Source organism: Pungitius pungitius, chromosome 3 (assembly GCF_949316345.1).
Source record: "Pungitius pungitius chromosome 3, fPunPun2.1, whole genome shotgun sequence".
Lineage (NCBI taxonomy): Eukaryota > Metazoa > Chordata > Actinopteri > Perciformes > Gasterosteidae > Pungitius > Pungitius pungitius.
In genome coordinates, this window is record NC_084902.1 from 25144217 (window position 1) to 25171302 (window position 27086).

The window sequence follows — 27086 nt, forward strand, 5'->3', positions numbered from 1 at the left end:
TTATAGTGAGTTGAATCACGCTCGAAATAAGCAAACAAGCCTAATTGTGCATCATAACATCATGTGAAATGATCACCGGCTGAACAATGCGGTCCGGTCTCGCAGCAGTGAATCTCCCCCTGGAGGGATCTAGAATGCACCTTTTGTTAAGGACCAATCTGCAACTAATTAGCCACAAAGTAATTTATGCCACATAATGGATTTTTGCTCTCTATAAATTATGCAGGAGTCCCATTCGCCGTCCCTTCCCACCTTTCTTATCTCTCGGGTGGAACCGGTGGATTGACACCCGGCTCACTTGTCCTTGATGGGGCAATCCTGCAGACTGTCAGAGATAGGAGTGGTAGTGGAGGACAATATCGTTAAGTCTATAGACGCAAGTACTTGTGGCCTTGAGAGGAGCCATGAATCTTAATGCCTTGAAACCAAAAAGAAAAAGAGGAGAAACCCTTAAACGCCATTAAAGTAAATAATAATAATTAAGATGTGTTCATAAATCCAGGTTTTCCGAAAATTGTTTCCACATCACCTGCTTTGATCAATTTCTCCACACCACTGTGGTGTGGAATCCCATTTAGCACCGATTTTCATGTCTACAAAGCTACGGCACTAAGTGAGCGCTAATTAGCCGAGCAAAGGCATTAATTATGTAACACGTCATCTTAATTAGCAATCCCAGATGTAGGGGGTGTCAGAGGAGCATTTGTAAGCACAGTTTACTAATTGATAGATATTTGACAAGGTGTGTGACAGCAGCCCGCTGCAAAGGTGATAGTATGTTTAGGGGTCCTTAATCACACGGAATAACACTGGGTGAATCATTCCGAGGAGGAGAGGGTGGAAGCAGAGTAGAAACTCTCTTCTACTCATATGCATCTACAATGTTACACGCAATGCAAAAAGGAACAGAATCAAAATAGCAAAAGCGAAGTGAGTTCAGTGGTGATGTAATGCAGCACTGCGTTTTTTCTGTGGTTTGCTTTCAGCTGTCTTTGTAGGTGTCAAATCACGAGGTGTGCATCAATAGCTTCCCACTGATTGTAATTAGGCCCTGTAAGCTCTTGATTAGGAGGTGGGATCACTGTCAGGGATTCTGTCTCCCGTCTTTAAAAAAGAAAAAGCCCAATAAATGCGCTGCTGTAGAACCACAGGCACCAGACCACCTGACCTTTTTTTTGCACCATCTGTTCAAACTGGCATCACATCTGTTGCTTGGCCTCACCTGCTCCACGAGGATCTTCTCTCTTCTGCTCTCGGCAAAGAGCAAATATTCACTCCAAATTGTTGTGTGTGTGGGCTCAGATTTCTATACACACGCGCCGATTTAATTGCACGGTCACAAAGAACAGCACGGGCGAATGTGTCATGGCGACAAACAATAAGCGCACCTGCCATGTTTGTCGGCGCTCGCATCCACGAGCACCGTGGCCAGAAGGGTTGCCACATGTGGAGTGGAAATAGAAAGGTGGGCGTTACAATGAATCATGGTCAAAGTCAGTCAAATGATTTGTCTTAGCTTTCAAATGGCTGTGCTCATTCTAATAAATGACTAATAAATCCCAGGATACATTTGATGAGTCATTACCAAGCTTTGCGTTATTTCAAGTTCAACGTTTGATTAACACACGTTCCCAAACATTTCTTAATACACAATTAGCGTTTCCATCCGCCACCCCGATCTCAGGCATGTGCTATATGTCAAAACACCTGCATCCATTGGATCCCACTGTATGTTAGGCCACACACAGGTGGCGCTATGTTGCACCTCACTGCTCATTGGCACGCGACAAGAGCTCTACTGAGTCCATAAAAGTGCTCGTTTCTAAATCCCATTCATTCTGCCGCTGTAACCTGTTACTTTTATCGGGATGGCATGACACGCTCCGTATGTTCTGCACTTTCTGCTTCATTACATAAAGGGCAAACTGCTTTCTACATCACGAGTGAACACAGACATTGGATGTAAATCACGCAATGCAGAATCACCCTCCGTGAACACAATTTCTAATAATACTGGGAGGCATGATATGTCATGGCTCGAGCTACTTCTACAGTACATGAAACAATGATGTCAATATTGACAAAACTGGGAGTGAAGCAAATGAAAACATATTCTCAGTCAATTGTGAACACTTTACTGTAATATAGAGCCACCAGAACATTAACACCTTGTATTGAGCCAACTTATACAAAGAACTCCAACATCATAGTACGTCCATCCCCTCTCACTGACATGCACACTGTGCAACCTACGCGACCAGATCCAAGTCAACAGCAGAAACACGGACATGTGTAGCGTCAAACTGAGAAGGATTTGTACACTCATTCAAATGTACAAATCCTGACCGGTATACTAAAACCTAAATCTTGTGGCAAAGCGCTGAGGGACATTGTTTGCTTAAAACTGCATTTGTGCCCAGAAAGTGCCAACTAATCAAACCCGGGGACCCTGATCAAAGTCACCCCACCTTGTGGAAAGCTGGCCAAGTCAAACTAAATCCTGGAGCTCTCCCTCGGCGGGTTGCTGGCAGGCTGAAATCTGCCAGACCGAGCCAAACAAAACCAGCATTCAGAGAAATGTTGCCAATTCCCTGTCTGATGGGAGCAAACCGCTCCCTGCACGGAGCAATCACCTTAAAAAATATAAAAGAACAAATGCAAGGCTTCCCCAAAAGCCCTAAATCTATGGTTGTATCATCCAAATAATAACATTAAAACTTCCTTTATAGGCAACATTTGGCAACTGTGAACCCATTTCAGTAAAATTACAGCTTGTCGTTATAAACAGCAACCAAGTAACCACTCCAGCCCGAGCACAGAGCGGATGCTCTCTCCTCATTTGCCCACTTCCTCCCCTGCTGTAAGCTCGGCAATCACTTCTCCTGTGTGCTGCTCCTTTGATGGCGCCAGCAGGTGGAAACCCACCGGGATGCTGAGTGTGCACTACAGTGTGCACGCTGCCGCTGGATTGATCAGAGCACAGGGCTGAGTAGACCGGTCGGGTTGGGAGGCGATTGCGGTGGGGGGGAAACACGTAGCAAACAGCCCGCTGAACCACAGGGGGAAAGGGAACATGGCTGACAACACGGGAGTTCTGGCAAACAGCTGGACACGGCGGAGGGAACTGCGGCATGTGCAACATGTACAGGGGGGAGAGGAAGCAAATAGGAATCAATTATTAAACGACGCAAAATTTCACAATCACAGTCAATTGTGCTGTCAGCACTGTTAGCTGCTAGCCGCCAGGTAGGCCCGTGACGGTCAGAGCTGACATCACCGTGGACTTTTCATGGCCATGGTTCATTAATTGCTGACATTTTAGCAACCGTCAAGGTTGTATTACAACGGTAGCCAATGTGTAAGTATATTAAAGCCTGTCCTTAGACCTGCCTCATCTATCCCAAACTTCAAATAAGTGCGGCAACAGTTAAGAGGAGCTTGTAATGAATTGAGGCGAAGGAAATACAAAACTACCTTAATTATGGCAGGGATTAAGTGACTTGGTACGTGATGGTTCCGTAAATAGTAATAACGGCACCTTTAGATGATTAATTCGAACACCTCGTTCCAACGACCACTCAGGCTTTCTTAAGTGCAAAGTGGTCGAGTGCAGGTCCCAGAAAATCACTTTACACGGATTTAACAGATTTCTTACACAACTCTTAGCTGTGCCAAAGACAGGTTATACAAGGTTAGAGTCCTCTATGTCTCTGGGGAGGTCAAGAACAGCCTCCATATGCCCCACATACTCAAATTTGTATCTTTTTCAAGCTTGATCCCTCCTGGCCGCGAAATTTACTCAGCTTTTGTTCCCTTTAAACTGCAGGGTTAACCTCATATTGCAACATGTCATATTGACTCCTAAAACGCCCTCATCGCGGCATCGTCCTTTTGCCTTTGATGTCATTTAATTTGGTCCCACCGCTGAGCATACAATTTAGTTTGAGGAAGCAGAAGAAGAAAATCCCGCTGTCGGAGGCCAGCTTGAGATTTTCCATTATTGGCTGTAAAAGAAAGCTTCAGGTTCTGCCTCTCGCACTCTGATTGACATTTTGTCTTGATAGTTATGAGAGTGAGATTCAAACCTGACAAATGGCGACAAAATGGCCTGAGGGCAGAAAAAGGGACGGTGATGAAAAAGAATATGGCGCCATAAATCTTATGAATACTTAAGGGTATTCAGAGAAACTTGTGCAGAATTACTAGTGCATTACAAGATAAGCAGCAACAAAGCAATGAATGAAAGACATCAGTCAGGCATGGGTAAAGATGTTATTGAGCAAAGTGGAAAGGATTGTGATGAAGAGTTGAAAATACATACAGAAGGAAGAGTGAGTTCCACCCGTAGCAAGAGAACACCTTTGCCAGAGACCAACTCGGGTTGAAGGACAAAGCGAACTGGGTGAACAAATCCAGAGTACAAACTAAGTGTGTCGCACTTCTGACCTAGCATGTCTGCCTTTTCTTCTGTATGTTGAAGATCATTGGCCTAAGGTTGCTAAAATCGATGGATCACATGACTAAGTGTGTGTGTGAAAGAGGTTAACCGCTCACTCACAGATAATTATCCCTTGTCTTTGCTACTTTTCCTTCGCCCCGTGGGCTCTTTTCAGCAAGGAAGCTCTCAAACCCCACCTGCACCACACGCCAGACGAAAGCAACAACTAGCTGGTGAACAGGTATGGAGCGGAAAAAGAAGAGGACGGGACATATTAGGTTCAATACCACCATGTGACCCCAGACCCGGTTCCAAATGAAATGTTATACTGCTCTGTATAAAGTGCAAGATGTGAAAATAAGCATTTGCTAAAAAGATGGCCTTTTTTACTTTTAAACTTAGGTAGGTAAATCTTTACACCTAATGATTCCTAATGCTTAAAATAAGTCATTATTAATCTAACAAGGAGTTGTAGGTCTTTTGCCTACGTCCAACATCTAGATATCAAATTAACAGCTACCACACCAGTTAACCCCGCCATGCTTTAATGAATAACTCCCACTCTTGAAGAGCTCTTTCAACAGCAGGAGACGATATATTCACATCACACAAGTCTTATAGAATAATGAAGAGCTTCATCTTTATTTAGAAGCATGTTCTCTTATAAAGCGACAAAATATCAAAGGTGGTGATATGAAAAAGAAAAGATACTAAACCTCATTAAGCACCTGCTCATTACACAATACGTTAAATCGCCAAGAAAGAAAGGAGTACAAAAAAAATATCACTCTCTGAATCAACTCAGTGCATCATCTTTCCCACTGGCACCTTGGCCTGATTAATTATCTGCCATCAATTAAAGGAGCAATTATATTCCAACCTCTTTCATATGCTAATGAGTCGACTCCGGGATGGGAGAGAAAATGTGTAATGGCCACCAAATGGGGCTGGCAGGCGCTATTCCCTGCAGAATAGAGATGGGAGAGAGGCAGTGGTGTCACATTGCACTGAAGATGTAAACAGTTTTTATTGGGATTAACTAGAACAGAGAGGCCCTGTTAACGTTTAAGAGTTCACCAAATGAATCCTCACTGTGTGTCAGCCCGTGTTTGAAGTTCCCTAAACTCTTTCAGCTGTCGGTTCTTCTCAGCTAAGCTAAAGTCATTTAGCTGCCCCTTGACAACAATAGACTGAGGTGTAAAGAATCGATACGTTTCAGCTTCAACAGTATTCATCATGGTGACAGGATTGCATATATTATAGGTAAAGACATCCAGGAAGTGCCAGCCCAGGACACTAAAAATAATCAATGGCTCCAATATTAGAAAGAGAGCTGACAAAAGTTTATCCAAAAGCCAGTAAATACCGGTTGCCACACTTAGTAGTATAGAGTGTAGTGTTACACGTTACCAGGAGCTGCCCCGTTAGGTTTGATCTACATCCATTTTATAGAAGAAAAAAAAAAAGAATATCGAAACATTACGGGAGATCAAAGATTAGAGGTGTTGACATAATGTATCCGGACACACTTTCAGGTTAATGAAATCTGATCACGGGCTTCTTTGTTTGTAATAATAAGTGTTCCCCGTTATCTAGTTTCTGTCCGAAGCGCTGCGAGTAATTAGAATCCCGATATGCAAATGAGAGCGCTGCAGCCGGCTCACTCGTCAACAAACAGATTGTGTCCGAGGTCAGAGGAAGCTTACAGCCTCAGGTGAGGATAAAAACAGACTTTCACTTTATTTGGATAAACACTAGTGATCTGATCACAATCAAAGTGCAACGCGTTGTGCATTTACAATCACACACATTCACAATACGGAGCAGTGTTCATTTGGGAAGCTATTTTTGATTTAGTCTTACTGTTTTAGACGAAAATACATGTTTTATTTAAGTATTATATAAGTCATATTTAGTCAATTTAATCCTTCTTAGTTTTAGTGGACGAAAACTAATTACATTTTAGTCTAGTTTTAGTCACATTTAATGGCACAGGGACTCCTGTGTTGTGTCTACAACTGCATAATAGTCTAGCTTACAGGTTGTCCATTAGATATCCCTCCTAGGATCTGTCTATAGCGGGGTGGGCAAACTTTTTGACTCGCGGACCACAATGGGTTCTAAAATTTGACAGAGGGGCCAGGAACAAATGGATGAAGTGTTTGTGTGAGCTCATATAAATTACAAAATCATTGCATAAAAGGATTTGGCTTTTAACAAGTAGCAAAGCATTTATTTGCAAGGATATTTAACAAATTTGCAAGAGTGTAGAGCTCCGCCAACTTCATGAGGACAAGGGACCTAAACGCAACACTTTGTTGTCTTTGTTTACTCGCAAAGCTTTTGACACGTCATGGTCCTTTATTGTTTCCACTGTGAAATGGATCATGAACCAGCCTCTCTCAACTGGACCCCCACTTTTTATTGTCTTTTCTTTCTCTTTCTCTCCTCTTTTTTTATTTCATGACCAGTTTTTTGCTCTTGTGTCTGTCCTCCGGGTTTTCCTCCACCTGCTCTGTGGCGCCGCATCCTTCACCTGCACTGAGCAGCTCTATCAAAAGCCTCCACCTGTCCGGTGTGCTTGCGCGTTCTTTGTTGCTTAGTAACAAACGTACGGTGGCCGAGGCGGTTTAACGCCGTCTTCTCGGGATGTGGCGTGTGAACTGGTTTCCATCACCACAAAACAGAGCAGCCAGGTCCGCATGGACATCTCTGCTGTTAAACGGGTCTTCATCTCCACGCACATCGGCCTCTTGAGTTCCGCGGCTTTAGCCTGCTAAGGAAGCGCACACTCACTGAAGCGTGAAATAGTCGTTGCGGTCCTTATCGGTGCACAAGAACCACCGAGGCCCCCACAGTGACCGAGCGGTCTGGGTCCGTGGATGACGTCATCGTGACACTTTAGTAACAAGGGTCCGTACGGCGGGCCCATGTCTGTTAGGTGCACGCAAAAAAAGAAAAGTATTGTGACTTTGTCACCACCAACATGTGCGTAGTTAGCATAGATTTAGTCATAGTTTTTATTTTTTAAGATCCGTTTTAGTCTCGTCTTAGTTATGGAAAAAAGGTAGTTGGCGAAACAAATATTCGTTAACGAAATTAACTAACACTGATACGGAGCACATGAATATATAAAATGTGAGCAGGTCACATGTTTAACAAGATAAACACTATAACTATGTATTTCTAATTAGATTCAACAAACCTAAATTATCACAACCCTCCACCACTGTTAAGTCAATGAATAGCCTTGTTCTCTATTGAAACGTCATGTTCTGAACTTATCCACTTCTTCAACTCTGTCCGCTGAAAATCGCCTCTAGCTTACAAACGTACAAGAGGAAACACACATCAGGGGAAATGTTCCCATCATTCAGGAGCTGAGGAAGCCAAATAGTTCTTTTCATTTCCCACCAGGCGAGTCACAGGGCAATAATATTCTACGGTAGGCAAGACACGGATGTGGAATCTAGCAAGCAGCTGTTGTCCACTCCAGTGAAATTGGTCGTTCTGGACTGAAAGACTGTCGAGAAAAGTGTTGCTTAAACCCCCGAGCTGCCGTAGCGTCTGATTGGCCCATCGTAAAACACTCTTAGGAATCCACCGTTAGGTTAAAGCAGGAAGTCAAAAAGAGCACGTTGAGGGATACTTCTGATTGTTTTTCGACCATTCTGGTTATTTACTTTCCTCAATGCCTTCCGGTTCACAACAAGAGAAGCAGGTTAACAGCATCGGTCTCAGCTTATTAGCTACACTGACACTATCTTACACACCAAAGTTGCGGCTCCCCTGAAAATCCACTTCATCACCGCTCCTTCAGTGTGCCGTGTTTAATCTGGGACATCAAACGCTGCGCCGTGCAAAGAAGTCATAAAAACGCACATTTGATTTCAAAACCAACGGCGCTCCTAGATACCCAGCGAGGGAGCTCATTAGGATTTTAGTGGTGCTCATTATAATCACGTGGAATCTGACCTTTTTTGTCCCTGTGACACTGCTGTGAGAAGACCTGCAGGCTGCTGATAACGAGGGGAGCGACGCAGGTTGTGATGGCGGATTGTATTCATCTGTGGGAGGTTTGGGATAATATAACATGAAGGTTCACGTATATCTGCATAGAAAAGGTCAGGTCTGAACCACAATGCTCAATGTGGGATTTAAGAATTGTACTGTGTATCTATCAGGTTTCAAACAAACAAAATTTGAATAATATTAAGGCAAAATTTGCACATTGTCAAACCTACTTTATGTGTTTTCTTCCCAATAACTGCTTTCTTCTACTTGCCAACCAAGAATAAACACAATTTCACACTCTCACTGTCCCAGACGGGTATATCATTTGAATAAATGGTTGACAGCTGTCTAACAACTGAACCTAAGAATGCTTGCTACCATGATTAACAGTCAAAACTGAAGGTTTTGCAAAAGGGGGCATACTGATTATTACATCTAGTGAAGGAATTGTCCCAAAATTGGTGGATCTTTCGACATTCTAATCATTTTTTTGGCGGGATGTTAATCAGTGAGTTCATGAAATCTTGGTCTTAACACAAAACTCATTGCTGGAACAAATCCCCCTTCCTTATGGGACGCCGAGTGTTTCATGTGTACTGGAGCAGCGGGTACACAGATCAAAAGAAGCGGGTCGTTAGCTTGATCAGTACAGCCCCGCGAAAGCACAAGAGAAAAAAAAAGAAAAACACCACATACGAAAACTTAAAACTTCTTCAATCAAAGCCTAAAATAGAGAATTCAGTGGAGCGCAATTGAGCCTAAAGAGAAATAGAAACCAGGCCAGAAGCAGATTGAACAGCGTCATGGAGAGAACAATGAGTGACACTTTGTACCTCACTGTACAACTTGCAACCTGGAGGCAGTATTGTATCTCGTAACTTCATGTCATCAATAACTGTCATTTTCTCCTCAATATTTCATCTTAAAGCAAAATCAATGCCAATCTTTCACAAATACTTTAGCTGGAATCAAAGCATTAGGTGCCATCCATCCTTGTCTTTAGTGCTCGGAGGGGGCAGGGTGCATCCTGGGAAGGATAAACGGCTAAAAACACATTCCCAGCTACAGGCGGACTGGATGAGGGAGTAAACCCAGACGGACACAGCTGGATTTCTTTAAAAAATATAGATGATTAAAAATGAGAAATGCCACGGCCTACTCAGCCATCATCTTTTGCTACCTTTTTTTTAAATGCTCAGCGTCTCCAAAGAAGACAGAGAGATTAAGACCATTCCCCGATGATGACACTTTGAGGCTGGCGAGAACATGATTTATGACTTGGCTCTCCCCCTCGCTGAAGTCAGTCTTTGTTTCTTTAAAAGGACCATGAAGCGCAGTCAAGTTCAAACGGAGCGAGGAATATGACTTATGAACAAGACTTATTTCTTATTAATTCACATCAATGTTAGGGGTTTGTGATCAACAATCACAATCTCAAAAGCAGCATTCGAACATTGACGACTAAATACCTTCAGCTTACCTAAAAAAGATGAGGCATGGATAAATAAGTTATATATTTTCAGTTCTCCCTATCCACCGCGTGCTGCAGTGTCAGTGGCGACCAATCGGTCACCCGCTTTAGGTCGGGGCTTAAATATTTCAACAGCCTTAGGAAAAAGTGCTGAGGTGGTCGGTGCTTGAGGTGAATTCCACTACTTAGCAATTAAATCGGTACAGAAGCCACAGAGAGACAGTGGCGCTATTGACTGATACAGTGAGGCATAAGGATGCAGGGATCAGCTTTAACAAGCTCCATTTTGTTTTTAATAACCCAAAGCTCCTTTTTGGTTCACCTAAAATCACAGTGTAAAAAAAACATGCACATGCAACAATGTTTTTTTTGTGGAAAAACTTTGGTCTCAGAAAGAATTCCGAGTTTCTTTTTCAATATAACTATATAATTTCCTTTTTGTTGTCCCAAGCACTGCAGCCCGTCAGGCTCTCTGCAGTTCTCTTACCGAATGCCACTGTTTTAAACATCTCAAGAAAAGAAGCAGAGATGAATCTTGGATCAAAGGATGTGCAGCAGTAAGGAAATGCAGAGAGAAAAAAAAAGCTCCTTACCCGTGACGGACAGCTCGGTCGTCCTCCGCACCACAAAGTTCCCAAACTGTAATTCGCATGTGTAATTCCCAATGTCGTCTTCCCGTACTTCCTTGATGGACAGAGTGTCCCTCCTCCTTTCTATGGTTTGTCTCCACTGCTTTGGCTTGCATTCCTGCATTTCAAATATGCAGAATGTTAGTGTCACCGTTGGCTTCCAAGTGAGACTCCTGTTTGAAATCAGCAGGAAACAGAATTTTTCTAGACATGAGACTTGATGCACGTTAAGGCTTTTATCCACAGAGAGCCCTTTGCTACTAAACCTGCTGTCATGAAGAACTGAAACAGCATTGCACACGGTGACGGAGGGGAGGTTGACTCTTATCATGTCTTGCACTGTCTCAGTTGAAGTGATGTGTTAATATGTTGCCAGAAACTTGATAGCAACCACATTGCATTTGTGAAGAGAAAGACTTTAGGCCACCTAATAAACACATTTCATCTTCTTTATAAATTGGCCCTGACTTTGGCGAATGAGTTTCCAGTCAAAATGGTGGAAATAAGAGACATGCATGAGCCAGATTTATTTCTGTCAGTTATACATTTATCACGCTCATGCTTCTGAGAGGAGATTTTATTTGAAGCTAATTGAATCTGAATATAGCTGACCTGGACTTGGTTATCTTTCAGATGTGTAAAATAACTTCCTGTGAAGTAGCTTTTTAATTTGAATTGAAAGAATCCCTTTCAAATGATGGGTTTCACGTGATACAGCCCTTTGTTTCAAAAACATCTTAAACTTTCTCAACTAAAATGAAATGATATGGTTGTTTGTGCAAACAGTGAATACAAAGGGTGCATCTTACCTTGTACCACACAATCTCAGGTCCCCCTCCAGGCTGCAGATAATCCTCAATTCCTGGGCATGTGATGTCTTTGCTTTTGCTTAGTTCTGCCTTTTCAAAGAACCTCATTTTGGAGTTGTAGCAAAGGTCTGTGTCATTCTCCGCCACTGTGAGAGACATGGACACCTTCATGCAGTATGTGGAGTTCCTGCAAAAAAAAAATACTGGGTTTACCAATCAGCTGGAGAAAGAACTTAAATTGTATTTAAACGACGTGAGATACAACAAACATAGATTTCAGAAGGAATGACTAACCACCTCTCTAAGATCTGAATGGAAGTAAGTTATATATAGTATAGTATAGTATACATGCGTGTATGACACAGGCGGTAATACGGAGCAACAGCCTTGAATGTCAACAGGCCCTGGAGATTGATTGACCCTTTGCTTTTCACGTGTTGCAGTGCGAGCCAGCAGAAAATGACCTGCTACAATTGATGCACAGTAACTGCTCAGGTCATATACATAAAGGAATTTATAAGGCAAGGTAAAGGGTGCATAAAATGCAAGATTACTTGTAATGTTTGAAGACTATGTGCCTGCCTGGGCTCAGATACGGCAGAGCATTCGTCCACGGCGGGATAAATATTCCACTTTATTGCTCGGTACGGCAGCGCGCCTTCAGTGATTTAAATACAAAACCAATCTGGGTTGGGTCGCTTGTGTGTACCCCAGAACTCATAGGGAACCTGATCAGAACTACATTGCCGTCTCGGAGACTGAAGCTTTAGGGCCACACACACACACACACACACACACACACACACACAGGTAAAGATACAGCTTCTTGGCCCTAACCGCTATCCTGTTAGGGTCATTACTGGGACAGCGGTTTTGAGATTGTATCTGCTCCTTTAGTCATTTGTCACAGAACATGGGAGTCAATGAAAACTTTGATTCAATTCCAAAGTGGGACCTCTTGCGGGAGGGGTGGGTGGGGGTGTAAAATCAAAGGTCTGTGAGGATCGATGAATTCAATAAGAGCACCTTTTCTCTGCTTAAAGTGGCTTGTGAGCCTGCAACGATTAACAGAACCCCCCCACCCCCCCAAGTTAAAAGACCCCCAAAAATTGGCAGTGTTGAGGAAAATCTCACTGCTAATTTCCCAACAAAAGCTGGCTACACAAATTGAGCTGAACCAACAAACAATTACAAACATGTTAAATCCTTACATAATTGAGCGGCATTAGCAGCCTCGTGGATTAGTACAACACACACTGGTCTTAGCTCGCCATGTCGGCAAACAATCCCCCCCTCCGCCCCTCCCCCCCTTGGACCGTCCACTCTCTGCTTACAGTGGACGGGCAGTTTCCATGAGGCGCGGATGTAAATGGGACATGATGTGGAGATTATCCCAAACAACTTCTACCAGATGGACACCTGCGCAAATGAGATCCCCACAGGTGCGCTCCCCTCCCAGTTAAATATTCTGGGCAGCGCTGATATCCCACTGGAAAAGAGAGAGCTTTGTGTCTTCTGCTCGGCGATGATGGAGGGTGTTGGCCAGCACTTTGTCCAAAGATGTCTTTCCAGCATCGCGCATCCATCGCAAGGCCGTTACGTAAGCCCCGAGAGGTGCCAGAGTGATCCCCTGAATATTCAGGTTTGCTACCCATGATACTCATGCGACCTATCCACAGATCGGAGCAGCGCCTATCCGGGGGGGGTGGGTGTGGGGGGGGGGGGGGGTCTCGGCCGAGCTGAGTACGGCCGTGTCCGTCAAACTGACGGGGCAGTGCAAAGTCGTGGCGATGATCGATAGCATCCGGTGCACATCAGCTGACAGACACTTGGGTAGAGGACGCGGGGGAAACGATTTGCGACGGCCAGTTCGGAGTTAAGCAGCCCGCCAAGAGGATTACGATTCGCACGCTGTGGAGAAAACACTGCGGTCACTCTACGCTACAAGATAATCGCGGGATTTAGCGGCGGTTAAATCCACGGGATAATTTATAGATTTCGGCTGGAATCCCTTTGAACAAAAACCCATGTGAAAATTGTCAGAATCTGCCCCCCAACAGAGGATAAAACGAGACGGAACCTGCCCTTTAACTCAGCGACTGTTATTAAATTCGATATTAAATAATAGGCGACAGATTTGATTTGAAATCCTCTTGAGGATCCATGGCACCTGTGGGGAAATTAATGAAGTAAATGAATGAATCTTTTAATTAAAATAGCTCCTCTTTAATATAAAGTGGATGATGAAATACTTGCTGATTATTCATCAGAGCTTACATTCAACTAATAATGGCGTTCTCAGAGTTTTCCCGGCACGTGGTGAGCGGCCCAAAGGTTGATTAAAGGTTACCTCGGCACAGGCAAAACAAACCCACCACGGATATTAACACTCACAAAATGACAGTTATTCGGTGTGTGTTCTCTGAATGTCTGAAAAATATCAATATCAGCTTATATCAAACGGCTGCCTCATTGGCTTGAATGGCTTTTCGGTCCAAACGGGCATGTCCTCAATAACTGCAGCTTTTTTTAAATGTCACAGAAATATGCCCACTGTAATCAGGTTCAGTAGCGATGTATGCAAACTAGATGTGTGTATGTACTTGTGTGTGTGTGTGTGTGCGCGCTTCTACAGTTAAAGCACCTTAATGAAATATATTATTCTAGATGTAAAGGCCAGAAGTCTGAGTCAGAAAGGACCTTAATCCAATCATTTATGTGATGGTCAAATATTTTGTATTGAGCCACGTGGTAGTAGAAATCCTTTGAGGACACCAATACAAAACAGGCTTTGTGATCGCGAGGTCGGAGCGGCAGCCGGAAGCCATGATTGTTTTCCTCCCCCGGGAGTCATTCAGTCCCCATGTGTAGCAGAAGCTACATGGAATCACATCGCCGAGTACATGAGCGACATCACCCGCTCGCTTTGCTGTCACTTGAGTCAGCATATACCTGAGCTCAGATCACTTATGCCATCTTTGCACGGAGCACACGGGCCGCGGTTAATGCTGCCTGGCGGGATCGGATCAGACGGAGACAGACGTTGCAATGCGTTCAGACGGGAACAGAGTCCGATCAGCATCAAGCCGGCAAAACACATCAGAGTCAGAGGTCAGGAAAGCGGTCTCCATAATGGGAATTGGACTCTAGTTATATGTACGCAAACAGCATCCATGCATTGCATCAGCACCAACCACAAAAGGGCTGGCCCAGTTATCCTGAATCACTTTTCTTTTTTTACTGTCGCTGCATTATTGATGCACCAGAGCGAAGGTCATAGTAAGCAGCGGGAAGGCCGGTGCTACTACCTGTAGCGGCCCGCTCATAACTCACCTGTCGACACTTGCACCCGGCCCGGGATGATTAAGCTCCCCGGCTCCCCAAATCTGACTGTGGGCCAACTTGCTTCTACTTAGCCTCTCTCTGAGACTGTGGCACGTGTCTTCCACGGTGGAACGAGGGACTCCTGCCTCAATTATAATCCATCCACCTCCCCTCCCTCTGCTTGTGGCTTTCCTCTGTCCTCGCTTCAACCCCGGGGAGCACACACGTCTGTGGATAATTTAGGTTTTTGGCAGGCTGTGAAAAACACATGCCTGCACCTGTCTTCACACTCTCATCCCAACGTATGAGATTCACAGTCGCACAAATCAAAGCAGCGCAATGTCATGCTCTCATTTTAATGTGTCTTGTTTGATTTCCAAGTTGTGATTACTGGTAAAAATTTAAGATGAAGGAAATTACAGTAGTGATCAAGCTGTTGTCCATGTCATACGTGGTTACATGTGTAGCCCCAGTTTGGCTCATCCGTTGTTCTAAAAAACAAATAACTCAATCTTTGAAGACATTTATTCAACACCGGAATACTCAAATTGGCTTTGTATGAAAACAGGTTGTTTTTATGAAAATAAGAAATAATCTGACATAAATCAGTAAAAACCAATAAAAGTTGGATTCTTCATTTTTTTGTTGTTGCAAAACAATATTTGTTCAACCAGATGGTGAGCTGAGGACCGTCTGGATTTTTTTGATGTGTGTTCATTTTTCAGGAAAAAGTTGATGTTAAGCTTTGTAAATTAAGTCTAATGGTATTGCATGAAAGGAAACGCATGTAGAGACTTAGAAGACACTGATGTGTAAATGTGTCAATGCAGTGAATTGTAATGGAAATGATCACAGCTTTAAACTACAGCTCCAACCATACACAATGTCTGTCTTCTAAACCACATCAGCCCCAAATCTTACATGAAGCCATCCCTCGAGTTGTGTGTCTCAAACCAACAAAAGCACTTCCTGTGAGCCAACGCACTAGCCAGTTTGTTTCTAGTCGATGCCTCCGGGGAACTTATTTTCCATTCCGCGACATCCGCCGCTCATCTTTATGCAAGCAACCTGATTTCACAACAAGCATCAACAATTTGTCCCCATTGTATTACCTTCTCACTCCGTCGTGACCTCCTTCATCGGCCCCCCGCCCCCCCGGGTGCGAGGTACGAACGGCCATTTGGCTGTGCACAACCAGTTCAAACCGTCTCTTACTAGAGGTGCTGCCGCGGAAACGGGTCTGGACTCACAGACCAGGCTAGATGGGAATTCTGACACAGTTTGACTGAGAGCAGCGGTTTTGCCGATGACTAGCTTGGAGAGGGAAGTGGGGGGGGGGGGGGGGGGGTTCGGGTGTTGCCAAAGTGATTGTGCTTGGGGAATGGTATTTCTGACATTTGTCAGGCAGATAAAAAAAAACCATCAGATATGAGGAAGAGAAGGTAAGTGTCCCTGCAATCAGATAGCGATTGTTTGGCGTCGTGTTTGAGGAGCTGCTCCGCTCAGCGTGGTCCAGGAGAGCCAAGAGATGGCCGTGTGGGGAGTCAGCAGCGAGGGCGGGACTTAATAAAATCCCTCATTGGAGATGTGGAATGATTTCACTCGTGTCATTTTGCACTCCGGGGCACGTTAGACTATTGAACGGAAATGAGTAAAAACCTCTCTGTGTATTGCATGTGGCGAGGATTAACAGATAATCCTGAGAATAAATAAATACAAATTGTCCATGGACCACGACCTTCTGTTCAATCGTCCTGGTTAGTCATGCAGCTTGTGACAGCGGATTTGAGGGCAAGAGTCTCCCAGAATTATCCAAACCTCCTGAACCAAACCTCTGTCCCTCTGCTCCCCGTCGCCAGGAGCAATTTGAGCTCGACTTAATCGAAAGGAATCCAGCACGGGACCGATGTCCAATCACGAGGAGCGTGAAGGGTATTCAATGAAATGGGCTGAGATCATAATTCAGCCACATGGTGGATTCAATTTATACTCCAATTTCTACAAAGACGACCAAGGCGTGCATCAAAGCGTGAATATGCAGGGGTGATTAGCGATGGAATAAATACTGGTTATTGGTTCAGACCAAAAAAAATATTGAAAAAAAACGAATCAAATATCTGGTGTATAATAACATTTGAAAGGGTTCTCAAACATGTACACCTTTTGGTTTTCAATACATTTTATTTATACTAAAAACTCATTAAATAATACAACTTTTTAGTTTGGGCTCTGTGCTCATGTAGCTTATTAAAAAAAAAAAAAAGATTACATTGTTGTGGCCATCTCTTCGTGATTTGCCTTGAAATGAGATAAATCCAAAATATGAATGATGTTACTTATAACCACGCACAACAATACAAGTGATCTTTTACTTCGAATAAGTGGATGTTGTTTATTATGTTGAGCGTACAGGCCTATGAACACATTTGGGTTTTTTTCTCAACATGTCAAGGGGATCTGATTCCTCCTCTGTAGCCTGTACAGCCGTAGCCTAAAAAAAGGAAAGCGGTTGACTAAAGCAGGCGTTCACAGAAGACCAGAGCCCTGTTTAAATGTTCTATTAGCCAGCTTAAACTGATTGAAATCATTTCGGTTTTATCAAAGGCTGATCCTCACTCAAACAATAATGTTTAATTGAACCAGACGTCAGCCATCAGGAGGATTGCGCACTACGTCCTACTTCAAAAGAGGGTCGATTATCGAAACGGCCATTGAACTCAAAAGAAGAGCTTCTTTTCTTCTTTGAAGAACAGATGACCACAAATTCAAGACCATAATATGTATATTTGAATCACTTCTGTTGTATGGATTGAAAACATCTTTTACACTGTTCATTTTTTACACATGGCATCCATCGCAGTCCGCATCCCCCTCCCTGCTTTTCCCTGAGGTTTCCTTCCTTTTTTTTCTCCCCATTGAAGGGTTTTTCATTTTTGGGGGGTCGTTCCTGTGCCGATGTGAGCGTTTTGGGACGGGGGATGTTGCATGTGTACAGACTGTAAAGCCCTACGAATCAAATTTGCTACATTTGGGCTATACAAAAACAATCATGGCAACACCACCCCCGCTGCGAGGCCTGGACAAGAAGGACGGGAAAATATCCCTGACAGCTTGAATGCTGAAGTGTTAAAAAAATATATCTGATTTTATTTCTTTAAATGTGCCTGCTTTCACAATAAGTATATAAAAACAAGCCCAAAGAGTATATGATTGATATAAATTAAAAATACATATATATATATATATATGTACTGTATGCTTGGATATGTGTAAGGCCAGAGATATCACATGAAAAAAAACGGCATGATAAATAGGGAATAACCAAAATGGAGACCTATATATCTTCTATTTGAGCTTCTCATATTCATGACAAATATTATTGATGAATAGGTATCTGTGAAAATGAAAGAAAGAAAGTTATTGATGTATAAATGGAAGTCTACTAGGACGGTCTATTACTATCAAGCACTTCCACGTCCACACTCAACACATCCATTAGAACCTCCAGAGCCCACAGTAAATATCTATCTAAGTTCACACCGCCACATCAAGCGGCAAAATACAGCACAGTGCGGAAGGTGGACGAAGCTCAGACAGCAGCCCATACATCATCACACAATGGCTGCTGGGAAACCTTGTGTACTAACCCGCCTGGAGCCAACTACAAGGCTGTCCCGCCACTGTGTCGACAGAGCGCTCTCTCTATACAGGTGCAAAGAATCCTGCACGTAGGGGACCATCATCAATAACCTCTGGCTGGTGAATAAAGTCGCTTCGCCAATCCATATCGCACAATTACCAAAAAAACCTCACCTGGGCCTTTATAGCAACGGCTGCCAGAGATGCGGCGCCAACTCTTCTAACACCTCAAAAAGAATTAGGTGGATTTTGCCCTTTCTTCTCCCTTTTTGGGATAAGTTTTTTGATGAAGTTTACTTTACGGCACGTTTTGGTCAGCACACCGTTTATGAATATTCCAGTGGAACATGAAACTTAGTGAGATCTGTAAAGAGCAGACTCTTATCACCTGATCCCGTGAATTGAACTGTAGTGCTTAATCAAAATTGTAAAATTGTCACTTGATAAGAGTGAAACTAAATTAGGCCCCGACATTATTAGCTCTTGCAATGTTGACCTCGTGATTTTGGTGATCCCCTGGAACTTTCCTCTGGCCTTAAGCAGTTCAAGTGTCCATTTAAAGGATGATTCAATGATTTATCAGATTTAAGTATATCTCTTACAAAACTGAGAAATTGGCCAAGAAACTCTTGTGACATTTACAATTTTTTAATATGGAGTTGTCCCATCTCCATCAGAAAAATTATACAAATCAAGACACAAGCTGCCAGATTCCAGATGTTGGGGGATGCGCACTTCTTATGGTTATTGAACGGAAAACAAATGCTTGATTTCATTGCGACTCCAGAACCTCATCCATATGCTCCTCTGCGCCGCAGAGCATTTAAAAACAAACTCCATTAATAAACATCCATCAGGGTGATTAGAGCCCTCCTCGGCGAAGCGGTTGCACAGAGCCCGAGCAAACCGATTGTCCGCTGCCAGGTAGCCAGTAACACAAACCCCATCCTTGTATTATACATCACCCACAATCCCTGGCAGCCCAAACCGTCCCCGCTGCTCCTTAGTCTGGCGTCTCTCATTGGCTTTGACAGCCGGGCTGCATCGTTTGGACAGGCCCTGACTCGGTTGGAATGACGGAGTGTTCCAGACGGCCCATTCGGACTGTCACTTCCCTGAGAGATCACCTGCCACTCCTGCCCGCGAATACTAACAGAGTCAACATGGGCTACGTGTATTCTTCGAGCGACTCGGCGGCGTTGGCGCGTACGAGGGCGGGTGCCAGGTGGGCTGCACCTACGGCAGCCATTCAGGCTAAAATGAGCCAAAGGGAACAGCACACACACACACACACACACACACACTCCTTTGTTCTCTCTTCCTCCCATTGTACTTCGCTGGTGACGGCCCAGGCAATCCAAGACATGCAGGGAAGCCATTAATAAGTCTGGGACGCCGTCGGCTTGACAACAGCGGTAAATGGGGTTAAAGGTGAAACATCAGCTACCTGCAAAGAGGTGGGACCGTGTGTGCTGCAAACTCAGGTCGGCGGCGGCTGCTGCTGCTGGAGTCTGCGCAAGGAATGTTTTTTGAAGAATAAATAAATAGCAAAATCAGAATTTATTGCCACATATGTTATACATAGAGGAATTCAACTTGGTGAATTGGTGCAATACAAGAATAAAATGAGATAAAAATGTACAAGTAAGAATTAACAACATAAACAGGTAAGGGTGTTAAAACACGTTGAGATGCTGCCGTCTATAGGGACGGGAAATGGCAGACTTGCAGAGATTTTTATGTGCTTTATGCAACAAAGAGAAGTGGAGAGTCGAGGCGCTTTCAGCAACTGGCACAGAAGAAACATTGAGGCCCATCTTGTATTGCACATGACCTGAATAGAGCGAGACGGTTTTGAAAACTGACAACCGTGCACTTTGTCGTTTTGCGCACAGAAGTCAATAAATGCATTAGTGAGCAGTCCAAGAGTAAACAATTAAAGATTCCACCGAGCCGATCCAAAGCTGGGGGAATAATTAGAGACCCGTGAAGCCTACGAGGAGCGGAGACGACACAAACAACCGCTTTCTGACAAACATTAAAGGTGAATGGAGTGACAACGTTAAGCAATCCTGGTGCATGTGATTGAACCGAAGGAGAAATTGTCGGTTTGCAGTGCTAAATTCATGCTGCATCTGAGCACACAAGGCAAAGCAGTGGAGACAACGAGCTCCATAATGAGGAGTGGGGACCCAGAGACAGGCAGCACAGGCTGCATTCCAGCAGAGAGCTGGAAGTGATTGAACTCTGTGAGATTGAGGTGAACACAAGGTGAGCGGTGGCTGTCTGCACTGACACCGGGATGAACTAAATAATACAATAACGCCAGCTCACTTACAGCACACAGTGGCATTACAGCATTTGCTCTTTATTTTTCTACCAGTTAGAAACCTCTTTTTTTCTTCTAATTGCACACTTTGTGTGGCAATATTGAAAGAATGAACAAAGAAAGTATCCTTTATTGATACCCTAGAGAAAATGACTGTCTGCTTTGAACCCATCCCACACAGTGGGAGCTGTGTGCTGTCAGTTAGGGGCTGGGTGTCTGGCTCAGGGACACTTTGACATGGAGCAGCCGGGGTTCGAACCGCCAACCCTGTAGTTCCCGGCGCACCCTCTCTACTCCGTGCACCACTGCCGCCCTGTCATGGTTCTATTTTCAAACAAGTCAACGACCTATGAGTGGAATAATCGATTGGATTTTATCCAACCCAAAACCAGCAAACACACAAATGATTATATTGTAAACAAAAAAAAGCAGCAGCGCGTGGGAGTTAGTGGTATCTTCCATGTACCAGGGTGTGTGTGTGTGTGTTTCCATCACTCCACACTCAGTGCCACACTGCAGATGTTTTCGCTCTGCGTACACAGGCACTCCTCCGGGCACAGCATCTGAACATCCTTGATTTGACACACAGCACGTCTCATCTGCTCACTTCCACTATGTACTGTGGCGTGAGCAGGCCCTAGTCCTTTGTACGTAATGCCTGTAAAATAGTGTGTGTGTGTGTGTTCATGAGCTGAAGAGACATGCAGACATGCTCAGAATGTTGAGTGTGTGTATTCAGTTGTCCAGCTTTTACATAAATATTGGAGGCACATTACGTCCATGTCAGGGGCAGCTAGAGCCAGGGGAGCAGAGAACTGACATGTTGTGTCTGTCTATGTGTGTGTGAGTGTGGGTCTGTACTAGAGTACAACGATTGCCTCTGACACCCTTAAGTGCAGCTGAGCAAAATACACATAGATGTGACATGCACGTCCACTTTGTGTGTGCGTATATGATAAGAAAGCTAGGAAGGCCAGAAGTGTATCAAGTCATGATGGACATGACTTCTCAAAACCATAACACGTGCATGTTGGTGTGAGAGTGAATCAAAAACAACAAAAGAAAGAAATTAGGAACTACATTGTTGTTGTCTTGTCTATCTATTACACTGTAAGTCTGGAAAAAGGAAGACATTTTTTAGAACATTCCTCTTGACTAAGAAAGTACTTGAAAGTAGGAAAAAGTAGGTTCATCTGCACAATTTCCCCAGCTGCTTTTCAGCCATCAAACTGCTCATTGCAAAACTTATAAAGATGTTTGTGGGGGGTTTTCCCCGTGCAGATGTGTCTCATCTATATTATGCCACATGAACAAGCTGCTCACAAAGCATATTCACATTATACTTCACATGGCTGCCAGTAAAACCAAAATAAAACCGCTATCCTCACAAGGCCTCGGAGATATGAAATATAATTTATTAACATAGATATTTCTTTCAGTAGATATTTCATCACAATGACACAATTGGTTGTTAGGGGCAACAGGCTGTGCTTCGCTGTCATACGCGCATTAAACTGGGCAAACCGCGTTCAACACATATTCAAACCACTCCATCGCGATTTGCTTGGAATCATCGTTTCGAGAGAACATGATTTTGACCGGACGGCAACACGTTGGACTCGGAGGCGGTAAACTGGCAGCGCCGCGGTACTGTGCGCGCTCCGTGGCCGTGTGGGCGAGCGGATGTGGGTGTATTATGAACATTCTGCCTACACCGCTGAGCTTCGCCTGGTGTATTAACGCCCGTGACAGCTGGCGGACAAATCTCGTCCCAGGAACCGTGGACAGGAGACTGGGACTGACTAATGCCATGTGAGATTCACGTCATGAACTCCCAGTGGAGCAGCTACAGCGGAAAGTATTTAACCCAAGCATGAGGTTAAAGTGAAAAAAAAAAAAAATGAGATTATAGTCACATTAGAAATGACATGAAACAATTCAAAAGTTTTAGCAACAACAACCGGATATCTGCCGAAAAGAAGAATTGTCTTGCCCGGTGAGGATATTGAAATAATAAATAAAGGTTGATTAGCGCTTCAGATGTCTTACCCTTTCGTTCTTTTCCCACCTGGCTCCGTTTTAATCCAACTCTCCTCAATAAAGTCATTGTTCAACACATCCCCCCTGTTGCTTTCCAGACAGTGAAGCATAATCAGCTGCAACTATTACAATTACTTTTCAATGTGGAAAATGTGGAAAAATGTTGAATCATTTGTCAAAAGAAAGAAAAAAACACATTTGTAGCTGTGCAGCAGATGAATATTTATATCCTCAGGATTTCCAATGGATTACAACATGATATCACGATATTATTTCACTGTGATTGATTAAACAAGAGTATAAAATGATTGTTTCGCATTAATCCCCACCGTGCCACCCTGATACTTGGTATGGTGGCTGATGACAATTGATAAAATAATTAAGAGTAAGATGCTTTCTGAGGACAAACATTCTTGGTCACATTATCAATGCTTGCCTCGAGACAGTAACATCATGGGAGCATAGTAAACTGAATTGGTATAACATGCTTGAGTATGAAATGCATGCAGTGAGAGATGGTTTATTGTTGTGCCGTGATTCATTTGTTCCAACGCTCGGCGCTCTAATTCCCCAGATCCCCTTCGTGTTTCTGAAGGGTGAGGATCCTCAAGGAAAACACTCTGCCAACAGCCTAATCCAAATGTGATATGTTAACATATGCAAGCGCTGATCATCTATAGGACCCACGCCGCTGGGACAAAAGAGAAGAGCAGCGGATCTGGCTGCGGTGACTGGGAATTGAAATGAGTCACGTCCGCATAACAGCGCTGCTGTGTGCTTGTAAAAAAAATTGGACAAACCCATTCCTGCAATTTTTTTTTTTTTAACGCATTGTCAAAGCTCGGGTGAAGGAATGAGTGTCAAAAGCAAATGTGGTGGCAAGCGTCAAACTGTTGACATTTAAGGTCAATAGCTTTAAAAGCAGAAGGTCAAGTGTTATTACTATGAAGGTGCTTTGGCCTTTAACCTTTCTCCTTTTTGGAAAACATCATGTGACCGTGTAATTTTCAGACGTTTTCCACCATAGACGGATTCAGTTTTCGTTGATCAGGGAAAGCAATCAGAAGTCGGCCTCCCTTAAAGCCGTGCATTGTCAGTCATCTGGATTGAGCCTTGGCCATTTCTATTGCGGCTTCACAACTCACATATTAATACAGGACTATAAATCATTCCAATTTGCTCCTGTGCGGGCAAGTCAATCGCTGTGCATTTCAGAAAGCTGCACTAAACTAAACATGTGACACACACACACACACACGTAGTAACCAATGACCCTCGGTCCCGAGCAATCCCACTGTTAAAAGCCACCGTGTGTCGCTGTGCCGAGATGAATAATGAGCCGGTACCAACAATCCCCCATTACCTTATGAAAAAGAAAGTGCTTATTATTCAGCTTCCTTCAAATTAAATGCAGCAACAATTGAGAGTTAATCTGTTAGGGTCTTACCTTTTGTTGACTATTTCCCAATTAAAAAGATAAACAAGTTGATTTTTTTTTTAACATAATTTCGTCACTGATCTACATGCAATCACACGAGGGAGTATTGTCATCATGACATGGTCTTGCTGTGCTGGAGCTAATGGGATCACCCCCAAGGTGCATGGGAAGCTTTGATTAACACAGAAATCAGACCGGGCATTTTCAATGAAAAAAGGTCAGAGTTGTAGCTATTTAATTTCAGAGGCAACTACTAAGTTCTGAACAATGTAAAAAAGCCAACATCCGTGTGCTGACTCGAAGCCTGGAGAAAGTAACGGAAGCCAACAATAGTCCAGAGAAATGCCTGCACAGAGAAATGCCGAATGCTCTGCATTCAGAGTGGTTGTTATTTCTCTCCACGATGGGCAAATAAGCGTTGCCCCTTAATTTGCTTCTGAATGGCGACAAAGCAACTAGAACTCCAAATCAAATCTCACGGCTCTACTTTCCCCGTGACTACACAATAACTCGGAGCTGAATGATTGTCTACCTCCAGAAAACGCTGCCGATGTCCCTGAATGGGGGATTGTTGGATCGGTGCTGCCCGTCTCCATTCACGGCGGCCGCCTCGGCAAAGGGGAGGGTGCTAATGGCGATGAATAGTAATGGCCAAAACCTCGTTCAATTGAGCTTGTGAAACCCAAGGAGGGCTGTGTTGAGTGCAACGGCTCAACAGTACATTATTCTCTTTCTGTCAGTTTAAAAAGTGTCCTAGATCATTTGTGTTTGGATGGAAACCCAAATGTTTGTGTGGGTTGTTGTGAATTCTAAAAGGATTGGGCTCCGTCTTTCAAAGTTCCTCTTGTCCTCGCCACGGATGACCTCTGTGTTATTCAAAACTTCTGCCAATTTGAGCTAGGAGGCCAGGAATTGCACCACATTAAAGAGCTAATAAATCTAACAATTGTCTACCACCACCATCAAGCAAGTGGAAAAAGATAGCACAAATCACCCCCATTTCATTTTCTTCTTTTTAATCTTAGGTGCCGTTTCCCTTTCCTCAGTCCTCTCCTACTTTATTACTGTCCGTGCTTTCACCTCACTCCTTGCTCTTTCATGTTTTTTTTTCTATATAGAAAGAAGGACTCGAGAGTTAGGGATTTACCAATTGCACCTAATGGCTTATTGCCCCCCAGAGATGGATTAAGAAATCATTTAGCATAGAAAGCAGAGCAAAGGGGCCCCATACGGTTAGAAGATGCACCGTGGAGCTACGACCAGTGCTCCTTTGGCCAGAGATGAGACACCGCATTACATCTCACCAGGGGATGCCTTCAGAATAGCTTCACTCGTGCCCACAGGGGTCTACAAAATGTTATTTACCCCCACTAAACAACCGTCACAATGCTGGCAAAACAAATCCGAAATGGTGGAAGACTTTCTCACCAACGCTTCCTCCAGTTCAAGGTCAAAACAATGCAAGCATCAATTTTACATTTGCCAGAAATGGTGAGGGGCAGTGAGTATGTGCTGAAGGGACTCACCGTAGCACGCAGGAGTAGTACCCCACGTCGTCCAACTCCGCCGGTCGAAACCATATGGCGTCCTCCTCCTTGCTCATCCTCGCGCCGTCGAAGCTGATGGGCTCCTCGAAGTCCCCGTGGCCCGCGCTCTTGTACCACATGAGGCTGAGCCCCGCGCTCTGCGCATGGGTGTAGTTGGCCCGGATATATCCATAGAACAAAGCGCACTTAATCCGCACGGGTTCCCCCAGTAGCACCTTATATTTCAGGTAGTCCACCGACCAATCCGTGCAGCCTTCCACTGAAAGAAGAGGACAGAGGACAGGAGAATTAAGCGGGAGCTGCTATGAAAGGCTTTGTTGGAGCCAATGCACATCATACCCGAGCCAAGCAGGGGCTATTTGTAATCATGGAAAGGGAATGCGGCAGCCACAAGACCACTTTCAGCGCTGGCATCAGTCTGCCTTCCTTCTGCCTGCCTGCCTTTACCTGCAGACATTATCGTATTTATATTTGACTGGCGTGTCACCGTGTGGTGCATGAATTGAGTCTACTGGCAACACGCTGGCCCCGTCAATATCGGCGACGGGCCTCATCTACATTGGACCGGAGGAAGCGAGGCGCTGCAGTGAATCTGCCCGAGCCTTTCAGACTACCCTCGGTCTCAAAGGAGGTTTTGGCTCATATAAAAGGAAAAAACGGAGCTGGTCTCCTGTTGTGTCGCTGCACATGTCAGGGCAGAGCAATGGGGGCCCCCAGGATGAGACGACTGATGAAGCCCACCAACCGTCAGTCGAGAGCAGTTACAAAGATCAAAAATAACTGCACTATCCGTGCACAGCAGGCCAGCAGGTGGATTTGGTTCTCAGGCTGTTCTTTCCATCTTTGGAAACTAACCCTAAAACACAATAGTAAATTGGCATTATAATTTTTTCCCGAGTCGTGACGCAGATAATGCCAAACTCCTGGGTTGCTGATTCTCATCGATAGAGAGCCACGAAAAAGCCCTGAGGTAAGCACAGTAAGCAACAGTCGTTATCAAACAAGTAAAGCAGTTGGGTGGATTTTACAAATGCAAGAAAAGCACTTTCAAGTGAGCTATACTCATGAAGCAAGATTAGCGAGTTAGTAAGCTGGCTGTGGGCTTATCTCAGCTTTTCCTGTTTGGACTTGAGAAAATCCCAATGGTAACCTGAGAGATGAAACCAATTCCCTCCATGTTGGAATGACAGCTTTACAATAGGGGAAAATGACTCAATTCGTAATATAGGAATCAGATAAAAGCAACTGAGTTTGCAGAGGAGAGCGATTTGGTCGCTTATGATACGAATACACTTATTTCGCTCAGCTATATTTACTGTGCCGTATATGTAAAAAAATAACGGGGCCCAACCTGAGATAACAGCCTTCTTCCTGCTCTTGCCTCATAACACCCCCCGCCTCCCCTTCC

The 27086-nt window shown here is 44.1% G+C and overlaps 1 protein-coding gene across 3 annotated transcripts in view; it reads right to left on the bottom strand.

The window, feature by feature from the left end:
• Positions 1 to 27086, bottom strand: part of LOC119209352 (interleukin-1 receptor accessory protein-like 1) — a 214298-nt gene that overhangs the window by 85050 nt on the left and 102162 nt on the right. For all 3 annotated transcript variants that reach the window (XM_037458632.2, XM_037458641.2, XM_037458622.2), the window contains 3 exons: positions 25658 to 25937; positions 11362 to 11548; positions 10517 to 10670 (listed from right to left, as the gene is read on the bottom strand). In XM_037458632.2, coding sequence (XP_037314529.2) covers positions 10517 to 10670; positions 11362 to 11548; positions 25658 to 25937 — 621 coding nt within the window. The remainder of the gene's footprint in view (positions 1 to 10516; positions 10671 to 11361; positions 11549 to 25657; positions 25938 to 27086) is intronic.